The 18,636-nt window shown below is 43.2% G+C and overlaps 1 protein-coding gene across 1 annotated transcript in view; it reads right to left on the bottom strand.

Moving 5' to 3' along the window:
- Nucleotides 1–221: 221 nt before the first annotated feature.
- Nucleotides 222–18,636, bottom strand: part of RAB38 (RAB38, member RAS oncogene family) — a 604,183-nt gene continuing 585,768 nt past the window's right edge. The window contains exon 3 of the mRNA XM_069639516.1: nt 222–424. Coding sequence (XP_069495617.1) covers nt 272–424 — 153 coding nt within the window. The 3' untranslated portion in view covers nt 222–271. The remainder of the gene's footprint in view (nt 425–18,636) is intronic.

Raw genomic sequence — 18,636 nt, 5'->3', positions numbered from 1 at the left:
TTCTTGAACATTTTCATTTTCCTGAACTCCTCCGTTATCAGTTACATGAGAAAATAGATAATAAGTAAACTCTAAAATACTTACATTGAATGCGTGCTGAGGTCAAGTTACATTTTATGGATCGTGCCTTATAACTCAATACATAAATACATAAAAAAATAAGTGTATCACTATTGAGAAATCGACTGTAAAAAGGAAGAGAGACAAATCACAAGTCACAGTGCATTTATTTGTGTTTTTATTTAACAAGAGAATCACTGAAGAAGATCCCCTATGATTTAAAGCATGAGGAACAGCTAGTAATTTTGGAAGAATTCATGTGTGGTTTTACAACGTCAGGCTCGGCAGACTGCATAAGTTCACTCTCATTAGCGATAATGTGTTTCACCAAACATCTGGAGGCTTCATCAATATTAATGTTTTCCTAAAAGAAAAAGAAAAACATAAGGTGTGTATGAGCCTATGAATAATATGGAAGGTACAGAAGGAAAACTATTTGCATCCATGGGTATATTTTCTGGCTTAATTTTTACTTCAAAAATGTTATTATCACAATATTATACGAGGATCATCTAAACTCACCAGTTCAAACAACATTTAAGCATTTAAGTCAGCGCATTAGGAAGGAAGGGAGGGAGGGAAGGGAGGAAGGAAGGAAGGAAGGAAGGAAGGAAGGAAGGAAGGAAGGAAGGAAGGAAGGAAGGAAGGAAAAAAGGAAGGAAGGAAGGAAGGAAGGAAGGAAGGAAGGAAGGAAGGAAGGAAGGAAGGAAGGAAGGAAGGAAGGAAGGAAGGAAGGAAGGAAGGAAGGAAGGAAGGAAGGAAGGAAGGAAGGAAGGAAGGAAGGAAGGAAGGAAGGAAGGAAGGAAGGAAGGAAGGAAGGAAGGAAGGAAGGAAGGAAGGAAGTTAGTTTACTGCCACGCACGTGGCACCTGCCTCTCTTGAATGTGTTCTTAGTGTGGATTCAGCAGCCATGAGAATATTATAATCAATGCATTGTCGTATAGGGCAGCAGTGAGCACTATATCACACATAGATATTGTCAGCCCAAGAGCACATCCACAGTGTGTTGCTCTGTTGTGCTGAACTGGAAGAGAACTTAAAGGATATATAGTAGGTGTCACTGTGACATGCCTGGAGAACCTAAAACAGCCTATTCTGGATCACATTAAATTGCCAAAGGTTTTGTTCTTGCATTTTCTAACCCACTCGGAAGGGCATTTAATGAAACTTGAACTTATTTGCTGAACCCAAACATGAGGTGCTGGGATGGTGCCTTGGGTGCCTTATGGTATACATATATGATGTGCTTTTGCCAACTCGTAAACATGGTGCAGAGCCTGTGACGTGTGTACTGAAATGTAATGTACTAATCTTATGTACTAAGCTTATTTTGATCAGATTACTCAGTTGCGTCTCTTCCTTAAAATGTTAGAAAAAGACACAAACTGAAGAAGAAAAGGGAATTTTCTGATAAGCAATAAAATAAATGTGTGCTTAGCGTGGGGGTGTGTCAGGGGCGTTCCGAGCACGACTTGCAAATACAGTCACTTTGCGCAGTACATTCCATGAATACGCACGGCGCGCATTTTTTATTCTGCACGCAGGCTTGCACAGTGTCGTTCTCAGAGAGCAGCAATTGCGGGAGAAATGTGCACTTTTCCATGTATCGGGCCCTAACTGTACTAAAATAGTCGAAGATACTGAAGAAAATGTTGTTGGCTACCTTAGGATTCATCATTTGCCAACATTCTCTCAACCACATCTTCACTGAAAAGAGGATTGAATAGAATCCCTGTTTAAATACTCATCTAGACAAGGCATTACACACATGGTAGTAGATCTTGCTGAATAGATGAACACTGCAGAAGTGAAGTAATAATGGTACCATACACCTGTGGTAGGTGGTGAAAGTAAATACTAAAGTCTTTCATCACAGTCCAATACACAACGATCAGGGAATGGCGATGCCCAGTGGTGGCAGACGTGGCAGGGCAGAATCCAAACTAGCCCGTCAAAAGCGATTGGTGGGTTCTGAACATAACCTTGCTTCTGACGGAGACAGGGAGATGACTCAGGATGAGATTTGATTTATAAGGGAACACTTATTGTTTAAAGCATGGAATGACAAATATCCTGCAAGTAAAATGGCTGACCCATAGCTGGGCAGCAAAGAATCATTGTTTCATCCCTTGAAGTAAAACAAATTCATCTCTGCTCTTAGAAGGCCTTCTCAGTGTGCATAACCAACCGAGAAACAAAGACCCTGGATCCAATAAAAGGCAGATGTAATATCAGATTTGTTGGTACTATATTCATCTTCCAATGCTGTGATCATATATGAAGAGTGGACACAATTGATAAACCTAAAAATGCAGATGGCAAAGGTCATTTATTGAAGGTGACATCAGCCAGAAAGCGTACTACGTACTTGCTTCTCCAGTACCTCCAGAGGAGCTGAACACTTGTCACCAGTACTTGAAATTCCTTGAATAGACTGAGGCTGGTCAACAATTTACTCCCAGCTTTTAGAGCAATGTCCATGGATGAAATCTAGAATTTCAGGACGTTATCTGAGTTTATATTAGTAAATAATTTGTTGTATCTTTTTGTTGGCCTGCCATTGATCGACTAACTAGATTACCCATCCGAAAGTCCACTTTCACCAACTAGGAAATTCAGCCACAGATCCCTGTGTGAAGCATAGCGTTTGGAAGTAGGCAAATGATTTTTCTAGGTCCAAATTGCACGTGGGTTCCAGAGCCCTCAACCTATTTTCACAAAGGTCAGCAGTCATTGATCTATGAATGGGTCTCAAAAGTTTGTCTTTAAAGCTAACTTGAATGTAGACAGCATTCTTTGGTATGTGTTTCTACAGAATGTGAACACTTTTAAGGGCGAGACTGCCTGCCTATACCCCACTCCACCAAGGAATGGAAACATCCTTTATCCACGTACATTGCTACCTCTAAGTAGCATGGGACAACTCTTTTTTAAATGTTTCACCAGGGTTGGGCAGGATACTGGCACAACACCCCTGAAGAAGTGGAAAACTGCCTGAGACCTTTAACGCTCCTACAGTGGCTTTGGTCACAGCTACTCTGTCACCCGCATCATACTCACCATCATTCCCTTTCCAACAGGACAGGCAGAAATTCAGCGCAAGTTCATGAAATGTCCTTCAAAAGATGAGTTATTATTATTATGATATTTATTGAGCGTGGACCTGCTTCAAGAAGCAACGGAGCACTTTACAGAGGTATAAAACAGTACAGATATACAGCAGGGGCTAAGATACAGAGGGGCACAGATGAGGGTTACAGATGTACAGGGTGGTGGGGAGAAGAGGGGTGGACGGTAACTAGCGAGTCAGGTGGCATCGGGGCGACATGATGGGCTAGGTGTTGATGAGGAGTTGATGCTATTTTGGAGTTAGGGTGATGCTCCCTTCTCCCCTACTGCTGCAAACCGGAGTTCTGCTCCCTTCACTGACAATGCTCAGACCAAAGGCACATTTGTGCAGGGCGGGGAGTGGTGCTATAATGGGCAAAGATGGACGTTGAGGATGAGGTAAGAAAGCCTGAAACTCATTCAGTAAAATCAGCCATCACCCCTACACATACAGAAACAAAATCAACATCATGATCAGTCAGAAACCAAACAAAATAAGAATACAATGTGCTGTGCTCTGGCAAAACCTTGACCCCCCTCCCTCCCCCCCACTTACCTTTTTGGACGTCTGCTTCCTCTCCTGACTCTGCAGCGTCAGTTCCGTCCCTCTAATGTGAGTCGGATCCCACGCCAAAGGGGCCCCTTTTCTCTTTTTTTTCTTTTTAATTGTTTTTGTCCCCCGCCTTCAATCCACACATCCCTGCTACCACCCCCAAGGCCATTAATACCCAACAAGGGTAGCGTGGGACACCCCCTCAACCCTCGATCCCCATGTTCGGTATTGATTACCAAATCCAATCAGTTCAATTCGATCAAATTGGGTAATACCCTAAACAGAGGTGCCTATTGCGTTGGCTCCCTGTCTCCTACTGCAGCAGCCACAGGGAAATTGTACATTCTTGATGGTAGTCGAGGATGTGGCAAACTCATGCTTGTTTTCTTCTTATGTTTATCTGACTCTCCAGAATGGCAGTAATCTTATTTGCACACAAATTCCGATTTATCTGGGAAACTGTTTAAATAGAGCTCGACACTTTCGCTATCAATACCGACCCGATGTATTCACACAATAGTCTATTAAGCTAAACTCCTGATTTCTTTTGTCAATTCATACATACACAGAGCACACCTTGCACGTAATCAGCATACACAGAGCACACCTTGCACGTAATCAGCATACACATAGTGCACCTTGCACGTAATCAGCATACACAGAGCACACCTTGCACGTAATCAGCATACACATAGTGCACCTAGTACCTGCATCTCATTCAAACATTTACCGAGAAAAGATCGTCAGTGAATCTCTGCATCAAAGCTCGCCAAACCAATAAGTAATCTTATCTGGCAAGGACTCCTGCGAATGAACAATGTGTCTGCGGTACAGGAGTTTGTATCCCAATTCCTTTTAAAAGCAGCCGTCACAGTGTTGTCCTCCATTCAATGGGAGTGAGGGGAGCCAAGCGATCCCTCTGGAACAGTGAAGTGGGAAGCGGAACAGTTGCAGAAAAGGAGCCATGGAAGGGTGACTGGCAAAATATTGACCCCCCCACCCCCGAACCGGTGTTGCCACCATATCAGTGCAATTCCTTGACTGTGCAATGGTGCATATTTACCTTAAAGTCACTTCATCTGTAGGTGTGTTAATTCCCATGCATAACGTACATTCGTAGAAAATAACAGCAGTTTCGATGGAAACGTGCACATTGAGTGCTTCACCTTTTACTTACAGAAGTTCCTACCATAGAAAAACGCATTCATATCACAATCCTAAAGACCTCATCGGTGTGCTCCCGCTGATCTCTGGGAGAGCAGAATAGGATGGGCCTCATTACACGGCAGGCGGTAACCATGGCGCTATTAGCGCCATGGTTGCCGCCGGTACCGTACCAAGTCCACCATGGTGAATGGTGGAATTACCGCCACATTCCAAGGTGTGTGGGAGCGGTAATTCCCCATTCACCAAGCACTTCCCCATTCCCATTTGAGCCCCCATAGGGCTCAATGGGAATGGGGAAGGCGGCAATTACGGTACCGCAAATTGCGGTACTGTAACTGCCTCCAAGGTCCCTTTGCGGCCCCGTTCCTTAACGGCAAAGGGACCTCGTAGTAAGGCGGTAAGGGTTTAACGGTACGGTACCCTTACCGGTAACGGTAAACCCTTACCGCATTCCGTGTAATGAGGCCCGATATGTCTTTGGGTGAAGATGTTCTTTCAGTGCCTGTCTTCAACTCGTATATCTATCGCCTCCAGGCTCCATTTGTTCGTAAACAAGTGCAGCACAGCAGAACATATTGGTACATCTAATAGCTGAAGTGTTGTACCAGCCCGGTCTGTAATCAATACAAACTGTCTGTGACCCCAGACCATGAGTACATCACGAGGCAGTTTGGGACTCGAGTACTAAATTCCACGGCTAAGTCACAAGCCCTTGACAAAACACTGAGAGATTTAATTAGAGCGAATGGCCAATAGGAAAACAATCGCCTAGCCGCAGTGGTTGAGTGGTTCACAGAAAGAATCCCTCCTAGAAAGATGTTCAAGCTGTGTGTATCACGTTAACTCTCCAGCAATGAAGAGCAAAAACATTCCACGTCATCACTCAATTATATCCTGTGACAGTCTTTGTCACATGTACTGACTGTACAAACACTAGTGCGGTTTTGTAGAATTAAATCAGACTCGTTGAACAGTGGAAAGAACAACACAACATTAGCACCCAGGAAGGTGCCAGTAGCCAATTAAAATGCTCGGAACATGGGCTGTATTCACAAAGGAAAGTCCATGTTCTAAGCACTTTCTTTAGTGTCACGTGCTTCCCTTCCCAGCTCCCATCTCCCCCTTCCCATTAGCACCCGGGTAGATCCCTACAAGGGTGCTAATGTTTTTATTTTTTTATTCTGTAAAATGAAATTAAAACGTACCTTTATCTCGAGCTCTGTGTTCGCACAGCGCCTTCAGTCAGACAGCGCCCTCTGCAATGTTAGTTAATATTAGTCATCAACATCAGCATTGAAAACGGACTTCCTGGCTGAAGGCACTGTGCGTTACCACCGTTGTAGGGATCTACACCGGTGTGAATTGCAATATGCCCTTCGGTGGCTGGGCCCACCCTGTAGGTAAAGGCCTGCCACCCTCACCCTTAACTTGGGCACCTGCTCGTTACCTACAGGGTGGGCCGCCACCACGGGGTATATTGACCCATTATAGCCCTCATTATGGCCCACCACATTGTCCCTATTTTAGCCAATGGGACATTTATGCCGTTGTAAAATAGCCTATTATGCTGGCTGCACCAGTGTATGCTGATATTCCCACCTAAGGACACAGACATGTTGGTTTTTCCCATAATGCACCAATTCCACTGTGAGAGGATTCCATGTCACAACACACTTATGTTGGCTTTCCCAATAATGCATTAAGGTCAGTGTCAGACAACATGCTCAGATAGGCCAGGCAGTATATGCCAGTATTCCCACCTAATGACATGTTCATATTGTTTTGGCCAAAATGCATTAATGATAGTGTAAGAAAGTATCTCAATGCTAGCTGCCTCAATATATGCCAGTATCTCCACAAAAGAAAGCACTTATGTTGGCTTTGCTCATAACGCCAGTAATGCCACTGTAAGAAACCATGGCCATTATGGCTATGGATATAAATGCCAGTTTCCCCATGTAAAAACATGCTTATATTGGGTTTGACCATAATGCGCTAATAAGAAAACATGTCCAGTGCTGGTGGCACCAATGTGTGCCGGTAGCCCCACTTAAGAACACACTCATGTTGGCTTTGTCCACAATGCACTAATGCTAGTGTAAGAAAATGAGCCATTGCTGGCTGCAACAACATACGATAGTGTTCCCATTTAAGGACACACTCATATTGAATTTACCCATAATGCACTATTGTCAGTTGTTGGGGTGGTCAGGAAAAGTCCCAATGATGAAGAAGGTATCATGTTCCGCATTCCATATTTGTGAATGGGGATGCAGAAAAGTCAACGCAATGTTTCAATTTTGTATATGTATCCAGTGTAGTTAAATGTGAATGGGATATCTTACTTTAGTGTTAGTTTTGGTTATGTTGGTACATATTAGCTTTGCATGCTTGTAGAAAGAGAAATCAAAACCACCAAATTAAATATAAAACACCATCCATATATATAAGGTGCAATGACATGCCTAGAAACTGGACAATAAAGAATTTTCATACTGCACACGCAAGGTAGGAGACTGGCATGCATAGAGAACCCACTGTGAAGAAAACATGACCGTCATTAAACAAGCATGCACACTGATATACATAAACAGGGCATTAATAAATCTACATGTAGTGGGCTTTTTTATAACACAGCAGTCATGGTTTGACTTTGAGAAACTGGTTTTGCAGAGTTTAAGAGTATGGGTAAATAATTAAATACAGCCTTAGTCGATGTTCAGCTCAGTTTAAGGAACAGTCCATGGATTTTTTGGCCTGGTAGTATCCAAAAGGGGTTGACAGAAGGTTTCAACTATTTGTTTTTGACCAGCAATAAACGTGGGGTGAAGCGATGCTCGAAACCAAAGTGACTGATACTCTTGGTGATTTGAATATTTAGTCAGAATGTGGCCAGTGGCCATGCGTGTTGAAATTGTAGTTATTTAGATTAGAATGTTCCCGGACACCAGTAAAGCTGGGCTGGAATAAACAATTATTGCCAGTTCATTGGGAACCTGTTTATTCTGCTTTTTTTAATTATCCATCCAAATCATGTGCAATTATGTTTAAGGTTAAGAGGTTTCAGGCGATTTGTGACTCGTAAAGAACTATGTCTGTAAATGAATGTGTAACCACATGCTAATGTCATGACCTACCATGGATGAATCCCAAAGAGGGTTGTGCTATGAATATGATATGAAGATGGTAGTTAAGATATTGGTGACCATTGAGACTGGAAGAATTGGAGAAAAAAATGGGATTTCTTTGTATTGCATTGTATTGTTTATTTATATAGCGCCTATACACAGGAAAGTGTTTCAACGTGCTAACAAGTATGGGGGGTGGATTGTAATAAAATATCTAGGAGTGTTTTAATGTATATAATGTGTCAACATATTTGGTTGAGTTAGACTTGGGTTAGTTTGAGTCGACTGGGTCATCTACCTCCTCCCCCGATGATGGTACAATAAACTTGCTTTACATACACACGTCCACTAGCTTCTTAAGTGGTGGCCCTGTTTGGTCAAGGGAATTAGGGGCCCGTCCATACACTGTGTAAAAGAAATCATGTCCAGATTAGCTTCACCAACACATTCCAGTATTCCTATGGTGGAATATGCTCCTGGTGGCTTTGTCTACATACACTCATACTGATCTACGAAAACATTTCCATGCTGGCAGTGCAGTATTATTTCAATATTCCCACCTAAGGGGGCACTCAGTTGTATTTGTTTTTCCCATAATGCATTAATACCACTGTAAGAAGACATGCTCATTTATTTATTTACTTAACATTTGTAGAGCGTGCCAAACCCATGGGTATCTGGGCACTGGAGAGCAGGTAATACGGTAAAGGCAACAAAACATACGTTTGGCATATATCATATTAAATATAAGTTTTGCGTATATCATATTACATTTCCCAGACCCCCCCTGTTTTGCATACCAAGTAACTTTGGGTCTCACCCTAAGTTACCAGGGGACTCCAGACGTGGACCCCTTGCTCACTGCTCTTAGAGAGATACAGCTTCACCTCACTGATGATGCCCAACTAGGCTGAAACACGCATATGGGGTTGCTGTGGTACTCTTGTTCAGAGGAGAATTGCCTAGCATTTCGGTGCTGATCTGCCCCCGGGCAGGACAAAGACTGATATGTGGGGATATTTCTTCTCTGTGAAGAGAACAGTGAGCTAAAGACTTGGTTGAGACTCTCCCAAGGGCTATCCACCCAAGAACAAGTCAATGGGCTGTGTTCATGCTGGTAGAAAGTTTCCCAGACCACCCCCCTGTTTTACATACCAAGTATCTTTGGGTCTCACCCTAAGTTACCAGGGGACTCCAGATGTGGACCCCTTGCTCACTGCTCTTAGAGAGACACAGCTTCACCTCACTGATGATGCCCAACTAGGCTGAAACACGTGTATGGGGTTGCCGTGGTACTCTTGTTCAGAGGAGAAATGCCTAGCATTTCGGTGCTGGACTGCCCCTGGGCAGGACAAAGACTGATATGTGGGGATATTTCCTTTCTGTGAAAAGAACAGTGAGCTAAAGTCTTGGTTGAGACTCTCCCATGGGCCATCCACCCATGAACAAGTCAATGGGCTGTCTTTGTGCTGGTAGAGAGTTTCCCAGACCCCCCCCTGTTTTGCATACCAAATAACTTTGGGTCTCACCCTAAGTTACCAAGGGACTCCAGACGTGGACCCCTTGCTCACTGCTCTTAGAGAGACACAGCTTCACCTCACTGATGATGCCCAACTAGGCTGAAACACGTGTATGTGGTTGCTGTGGTACTCTTGTTCAGCGGAAAATTGCCTAGCATTTTGGTGCTGGACTGCCCCTGGGCAGGGCAAATACTGATATGTGGGAATATTTCTTCTCTGTGAAAGGAACAGTGAGCTAAAGACTTGCTTGAGACTCTCCCAGGGGCCATCCACCCAAGAACAAGTCAATGGGTTGTGTTTGTGCTGGTAGAGAGTTTCCCAGACCCCCCTGTTTTGCATACCAAGTAACATTGGGTCTCACCCTAAGTTAACAGGGGACTCCAGATGTGGACCCCTTGCTCACTGCTCTTAGGGAGACACAGCTTCACCTCAATGATGATGCCCAACTGGGCAGAAACACGTGTATGGGGTTGCTGTGGTACTCTTGTTCAGAGGAGAATTGCCTAGCATTTCGTTGCTGGACTCCACCTGGGCAAGACAAAGACTGATATGTGGGGATATTTCTTCTCTGTGAAAGGAACCGTGAGCTAAAGACTTGGTTGAGACTCTCCCAGGGGCCATACACCCAAGAACAAGTCAATGGGCTGTGTTTGTGCTGGTAGAGAGTTTCCCAGAGCCCCCCCTGTTTATCATATTAAACATATTTACAGACATAAGATATTTACAGATCCCATAAGTATAATAATCAATAATATTTGCGTGTGAAATCTTATTCACATAAGTAATTTACAAATGAAGTAGAACAGAAGTATTTACAGAAGCATATTGTATAGTGAAGATACTGTACACATTGAGGCACATTGGAGGTGAAGAACCAGGCCTTAAGTTTTCTACAAAATGAGGAGAGGGAAGTGTCGGCTCTGATGTCTAGAGGTAGGGTTTTCCAGCCTTTGGCTGCCACAAATGGGAGCTTTGTCCCCCAGCCTTGGTTCTTTTGAATTTCGGAACCGTGAGAAGGGATGCTGAAGCGAAGCGTGTGGGTTTGGTGGTTTGGGTTAGAGTAAGCAGGTTGGTAAGATATTTAGGACCTATGTTAGTGAGGCATTTGTGGGTAATTAACATTGTTTTGAATTTGATCTAGTCCTGAACCGGTAGCCAATGCACTTTTGCGTCTGATTTCAGAGATATGCTCTCTTCTTGGTATTTTTAGTGCTGCCCGTAAGGCAGTGTTTTGAGTGACCTGTTGTTTTTTGATACTGCTAGTCGCTTTGCCAGCTAGGAGGATATTACAATAGTCGAGTTTTGACAGAATGGTGGCATTTTCTAAGCTTAGGCAACTGTCTTCTGATAAGTAGGGTCTTCAAGCATTGATGAGTTTGGCAGTGTAGGCTGCTAATGAGATCATGGAGTTAACTTGTCTGGAGAAGGTTAAGGAGGAGTCAAAATACACGCCCGGCGTTTTAACCTCTTTAGAGACGTTAATGGTATTTCCATAAATTAAGAAGTGTTTATATTTGGGGTCAAGTTTTTTGAGGTGAGATTGGGTGTCAACCAGAAGTAACTCTGTTTTGTCATCGTTTAGACAAAATTCATGTTGGGCCATCCAGGATTGAATCATCTGGTAAATGGTGTTGAGGATGGAAGAGTCTGTATCGCAGTCTCCGGTTAGGTGGATGAGAATTTGCTTGTCATCCCCATAGTTTGTATAGGACACTCTCTGTTCATCAAGATGGTCAAATAGCAGCTTGGTCAATATGTTGTAAAGCTTTGGTGACACGCATGATCCTTGAAGTACCCCACAAGGAATGGGGGCAGGTGCGGAGTTGGCTAGGTTGGAAAAAACTCTCATGGTATGCTCAGAGAGGAATGATTTTATCCAGGCAATGGCATTGGGTGAGAAGTGTGCAGTGCTGTCCAGGTGGTGCCATTTTGTGATTTACTAAGTCAAACGCCGCAGAAAGGTCTAGGAGAAGTAGTATGGCTTAATTTCTGTTGTCAATTGTTGTGTCCATTTGTTTTTTTTGGTCGAGGAGATCCGTTTCTGTGCCGTATCTAGGTCAGAAGCCCAATTGGCGTAGGCCCAAGGGATTGTTTGTTTCCAGGTGTTCCTGTATCTGGAGGTAGGCGGTGCGGTCGAGGATTTTCAGGAATAAGGGGTCCGTCGTAATGGGACGGTAATTGGTAGGGATGCTGGGGTCAAGGGATGTTTTTTTAGAAGCGGGAGGACCTACGCATCTTTCAAATTATTAGGGACTGTACCTTGTGAGGAGTTATTGATGAGAGAGGTGATTAATGGGGAAAATTCTGTAACACAGTCTTTGATGACAGTCTCATGCTGCCCCCCAATTTTTACTCCCAGCACCTGTTTTTCACCAATAGCTTCCTTGTGCTCCTGCAATCATCAGCCCTCCACCTTCGGCACACACACACACACATGGCACATGCACACCCCACTCACATCTGCAAACATGCATGCTTTACCCATTCAAATGCTCAAAACTTCACTCTAAGACACATTCATGAACAAATATTCACAGAGAAAATTAAAGAAATCACACCCCTGTGCAGTGTCTGTCCACCACAGCATCATGCCCAGCCGGTAAGGTACCATCATAAGCATGATGGCATTGTCCATGCCCTGAGTGCCTGTCTTTGCAAAAGCACTGCACACAAAAAATATGGGGGCAGTGATCTTGCCCCACCCAGATTCTTCATTCACTAAATGGTAGAAAGAGTTATTTAGGGCCTGATTCATGGAATTATTTGCACGGTGCAAAGTGGCTTATCACTAGTGCAAAGTGACTCTGCACTGCCAACACACACGCTGTCTTTTTTCCGTGTGCTGATTCATGGAACAGTGCAAAGTGTCTTTTTGCTGTGCAAAGTCACTTGGCACAGCACAAATACTCTTTGCTCTGCTCCACCCTGATTCATGGAGCAGTGCAAAGTGTATTTTGTGCTGCAAAGGGACTTTGCACTGCATAAAGACACTTTGCACTGTTCCATGAATTTGCATGTTTGTTGGCATTGCAAAGTCACTTTGCACCGGCAAAAAATTCCATGAATCGGACCCTTTGAAAATAGATAAGATAAATAAGCCTTTTAGCCTTCCTAAAAGGCAGGAAAAGTGGTTGACAGGAGCATGGAGTTCTACAGGACAAATGCTGCATCAGTAATCACACCCTCCAGCTTATAGGTATTTTGTGAGCCCGCTAAATGCAGCAAAAACAGCAGTTTTGTTTTAAAAAAATGCAAAAAATGGCCGTTTTTGCAAAAACAAACATTTTTTAAAAAAACCTCAAGGGCCCAGTTTCTGAAAACTTTTTTGGGACTCAAGAAATGAAATGCAAAACACATCTCATGACTTGCACAAAAAAGAGCAGCCCAATCCAAAAAAGGACATCTGAATAGATGTATCTTAGATGCGCCCATTTTGATGGCCTTTTTCACCCGTTTGTGCAAATCCAGGGTCATTTCTGCGCATTTAAAAGCACATCCCAAATTGACTAGATGCGCTTTTAAATTTGCAGAAATTGTAGGCAACCCTATGAGCCCACTTTGAATAATTGCACAGGGGTCACAGGGTCTTTACTTACTAACTACTGCAATACCTTTAAGTGTGACAGCTGCTGTCTCACTTGCATTTCCTCAAATGGGATAAATATGGGTTTTTTTGTGTCGCATTTTACAGTGGCAGGCCCGAAGGGCCCGTCACAGTGAAATGCATGGGTAGACTGTAGAACTTTGTTGGGTGGGCGCTTCCAACACAAACGTTTTAGAAGCGGCTACCCAGCACATAATGTGCGCTACAGCTCAGCCCCGTGGAAATGCGCAGGTATTCCTTTGAGAATAAGGGGACCTGCTAATTTCCAAAAATGGGTTATCTAAAAAAAGCATATCCTCTGCTCTATTTTTGAATGCCCCATTTTTTGAGGATCTGGGTCAAAATCCACAGTTTTGAAAAATTCAATAATTGTCACAATATGGGAGGAAAAGGAGAGAAAGGGGAGTGATGGATGATCTGTGGAGTGGTAGGCAAGAAAGCAGAAGGAGAGCAGTGGGTGAGAGGGGGTAAGCGATGGGTAAGAGAGCAGAGACAAAGTTGTGGGGCGGTGGGCCAGAAATCAGAGAGGGAGCGGAGGTACAGAAAGCAGAGGGAGCTTGGGCTGTGGGAGGGTCATGGGGCCAAGAACAGAGAGGGGTTGGCTTGAAAGAGGCAGTGAGCTGCAGATTCGGAGCAAGGATGAAGGAAGAGTGCGATAGAATGGGAGAAAGGATGCAAGATGCAGAAGTAGAATGAACAAAAAAGGACTGTATACTGCGGGAGGAATTGGGGAGCATAAGGTATGAGTGGGGAGTATGGTTTGGAGTTTTGCAGGGACTGGAGAGTACACATTGTGACTTGGCAGTGTGACAGAGCATGTGAGTGTGTATGACTGAGTGAGAGGTTTGGGAATGCAAATGTTGATGTGGAATTGGTGAGACGTGTGAGGTGTGTGAGGTTTGTTGGTGAGAGAGGTGTGTGGTCATTTGGGGGATTGGAGAACATAGTATGGGAATATTTTCAGCATTGCCACATATAATTATCAATACCATTAATAATATTAAATAGGCATGCACATTAAACCAGAAAATGTACGCACAACAAACACTGTTCTTCCAAACCAGAGACATCTGGGACTCTTCCTATTTAATTGATACAAAAGGTACTAATAATGACACCCTGGCTCTCTTGTAGACTTGCACACTGCCTCTTTCCTGCAATGTGCCAATCTTGCACTCTCCAGTCAATACAAAATGTGCTGCAAAAATGCTGCAATAAATTCAAGTATGTGCCGCAAAATATGTCATTTAATGCCACAAAATGTGCCATTTCATGCCGCAATTTCCTGGAGGGTAATGAGCTTTTAGCCAGCTGTACAGCCACATGAGGTTAGCTGCCAGACAAGCAGGAACATTATGATCATTATACATACTGCTCGCATCCATATGGATTAAAAGTACTTATCAACTGCAGAGCAGAACATTTGAAAAATAAGTTAAGGAATATGTGCATATAAATATTACATAACATATGGGCGAGGAGAGCCCTTTGGGATACCACAGGCAATTGAAAAAGGGTTAGAGGAGAATGGTGGCAGGCACGTTGTCTGGGAGTGATAAGAAAGCCATTTCAGAGCTACTGTCTCCTTTATGGCAAGTTCAATGGTACCAAAGCTGGCGTACAAGTCTAATACAATCAGTGCTTTCATTGCCAATGCCGGCACTCACTTGCTGTCTCTGATTCATGCCTCTTGGAATTAAAAAGTTAATAAATTCAATACCACCTTGCAAAGATTGTGTGACCAGATATCCTGTGATTTTTACTTGCCGCGGTATGAAAGGAGGTTGGTCTGAAATTGGATATTGAAGAAGCATCCCATGTAGGTTTCTGCAAGAAAGGGATCACAATAACTTGTTTAAAAGTCAGTGGCACTTTACTGGTGCGAAGGCAGCCATTTATAGCAATAGTAATGGCTGAAAGGAGAAACTGTTGATGCTTATTAATGCATCAGTAATGTTAACACGCATGGATGTGTGAGCAAGCTATTGTTGATTGATGGGAGGCAGAGGGCCACCACCTCAGAGGAAACAATAGTGAAATAGTGAATTCCCAGAGCGAGCTCCAAACGCTGAGTTAGACAGAAGGGGAAATATTACACTTGAGAGCAATGGGCATCAGTAGAACAGGGGATACCCTTAATCTAATCAAGTTATTTGCCTGCAGAATGTGTGGGACACTTTTGCGTGATGCAGATCTAAGGGTTTAAAAACAGCAAGATTTCTAACATGGAGGGGATACAGCTAGGGAGTGGAACGAGGAGTCAGGCTTGATAGCATTGTGATGCATCTGCAGGTTTGCTCGTGTTTAAGTGACATTCTGTGGGGTACATTTTCCAGCCCCAACAAAAGCTCCCCTACAACAAAAAACACATTTCCACGTTTCACCCAAAAGCGGCTGTGCTTTCTTTCCCTGGCACAGGAGTGGCAGACGTTAAACACTACCACTACAAAGAATGGCTGCATGTGCTTCTTTCATCTAACATCAAGCTGAAAATGACCTCTGCTCTGAACGACATCACCTTTTTCTGTTCTGGCACGTTGAATACTAAAACTTCTCACATGACTTTCAAGACAGCCTTGAAATTGGCCCTTGATTAATTATCCACAACGATTGTGGCCTTAAAGGAAAGCCCTCCTGCCATGTTCATTTCTTCTCAGTAGTAAGAGGTGAGGCAAAAGCATTCCAGAGCAGCTGATGTGCTTGGAAACCACTTGAAAGGCCAAGAATTCGGATTTCTTCTGAAACACGGCTTGTATTTACTTTTGGAAACAAGTTATCTCGCGCAAGGTACTTCAAAAGACGCTCTCTCTCTCTCACTAGCTATGTGTCAGTTACAAAGAACACATTTTCCAAGCATATCCCTGTGTAAAGAAACTGACCAGAGCTATGAAAAGCTTTCATAAAGTTAATGCCAAAGAAAATGTGTGCAACAAAAACTGCATTTGGAATCTCAAAATGAACTGAAATAAACACACATGTGAAATCTAGTTTTGAAAAAGCAAGAAAAGTGCTCTTTTGAAAGCCCAAAATGAAATCATCCCAATATCTGCACAGAAACAGTATTACATGTGTGGGGCTGGGGTGGTTTAAATGTATATTATGTTTATTTATAAAAGGACTTGGGTTCTGGGGAAGAAAGAGAGAAAAAGAAAAAGAAAATGTTTGAAGACTCCAGAACCGGTTTGGCAAGACAGGCACTTCAAAGAAATCCAGCCCCTTGCGAAAGGAAGACCCTTTACAAATGTGAAAGGGCCAAGGTCTGGAAATGTGTAACCTCATCAGACTCGCCGGCATTTCCCCAGCGAGGGACAATGGACCAAGGGGAATTAGGACTTCACAAAGAAGTGTGTGTTTCCTTCCGTTCAAACTGGAGGACTTCAACAAGGGGAGTCATGGCAACCCCTGTGCAAGCTGACCAGGGAAAGGCATTTGGCTGGGGGTTGGAAAGACTTCCCACATTTGGCAACAAATCTAGCCCATTTAACTTAAAAGACTTTTTAAATTAAGACATGTATTTCAGTATTCTAAAGAAGCATTAATGTGAAATTATGACAGCTTTAATGTCATTTTTGCACAAGTAAAATAATACCATGTGGGTCTTCCTGACATGTGGTGGATGTGAACAGCGGAAAAAAGGCATTTCTGGGGAAAGCATAAATGGCACAGATATGAAACTTGATGAAAATATGCCTGACACTGTTAGGCTTATGTGTAGCTATTTGTAGAATTTTAGATCAAATGTTTTCCATGAGAAATTGCGAAATAGTGCCAAAAGCGTGAAACAGCATCGCACAGACTGGGCATTTCAACCAGGCTATTCCTTGTGAAAATGGGATTTGCCTATCTGATTTGTATAATGGTGACGTTTGTAAAATAAGGGGTTTTCCCAAAACTTATTTTGGTAAAGGTAACTGTGGAGAAACAAAGCCAGTCATAAAACACCCACACTCAAACTGATGTCACTTCCTTGGCACCAATCCATCCGCAGGAAGGAGGGGACACACATAGCCTGACCTATCCCCTCCAAGAGGTTTATTCAGATAACTTCTGCCCACATTATAAAAAGCTTCTGATGTCATCCTGCCTATATAAGAGGGACGCATACGGAGATGCGGGAAACTCAAGAATCCAGATATTCAAAAATCCAGACATTCAAAATTCACCCTGCAAGATTCCAGATCCAGAGGAAGCTTATCCAGATCCAGGCAGAACCACTGATCCAGAACCACCTATCCTGATCTGGATCCAGGCAGAACCACCCATCCAGATCCAGGCAGAACCACTAATCCAGGGAAAAAAGAGGAGGGACCGCTGATCCCCTCCCCTTTGGGAGAATCCAGAGACCAGACCCCTTTCACCCTGCCGTTCCCATAAAGGAGAGCCCAGCTCCTGCCCAGTGACCAGGCCAAGGCCTCGCTGTCCAGAGACTCAGCTAAGCTGTCACAATAACCAAACTTCATTGCATTTTGTAAGTATCACCCTCCCCAGAGTGCCCGAAAAACTGCATACACCACTCTGTTATCTTGCATTTTGTCCAAATCCTATAAAAATCCTATAAGAAACCCTAGTAATATCCCCAAATTGTTAGCATCCTCTGTTTATCCTGCCCTTAGAAGAATCCATGTTAGTCTCCAAATGTTAGTGTAACTCTTTTCTAATCATTTCAGCAATCCGTGTAATTCCTTGGTACCATTTTTAGACATATAAAGAGGAAAATAGCGCTAACTGGTTAACATTGCAAATTAACCTTCTTGCATGCAGTGTCATTCTTTAATGATCTAGTCAGTAAAATACAGCCTCAGTAGAACAAATCATTTCTGTTAATAAAACTGAGTTTGGCCGTGAAATTGTTTTCTTCATAAAATCTGATTTACCTTTCCTATAAGGAATCCCATCCTGTCATCCCATAAAAAGTCATCCTTTCACTTTAGTATCTTACCTGTGATGTGCCTTGGTACCGTATCAGAAACAACAATTTTTCGATTTAACTGTTTAGCTCATTTTCTTAGCTGTTTGCTTGTTTAAATCCGTGAAAGAAGAATAAATTGCAATTCTGACACATGTGATTTTTGCTGCATTGCTTTCCTTCCCAAAGTCCATTTTCTTACCTGCATTCATGTTGTTGTGTCTCCCTGCTTTGTAGCTTGTAAGCGTTCTTGCCTTTTAGTACAGCAACACAAATTCTTGTCCTTTCCATTCTACCGCACATGTAAACTGACCTCTAATTATATCCAGTGATCTCTGAGTGCCATTTTTCTCATTTTTTAAGGGCTTTTCATGGCGTTTTGGCCTCCCATTCTGGGGTGGTAGGTCGAATTTCCAATCTGATTTTTCCCTCTTTTTTTCTATTTTTTACTCCTTGCCACTCCTTGCCACCCATATGAAACTTAGCAAGCAGGTGTTTGGGGGAGTGTTGCAGGGGGAGTGCCTAACAGTTGTGTCATCTCTAGGTATGTCCAAAAAGTGACTTTGCTTCCATATTCATTTAACTTATGT

This window comes from Ambystoma mexicanum, chromosome 7q (assembly GCF_040938575.1).
Source record: "Ambystoma mexicanum isolate Mex_15411 chromosome 7q, UKY_AmexF1_1, whole genome shotgun sequence".
Lineage (NCBI taxonomy): Eukaryota > Metazoa > Chordata > Amphibia > Caudata > Ambystomatidae > Ambystoma > Ambystoma mexicanum.
The sequence above is the reverse complement of the archived record's forward strand: the minus strand, read 5'-3'. Positions and strand labels throughout refer to the sequence as shown.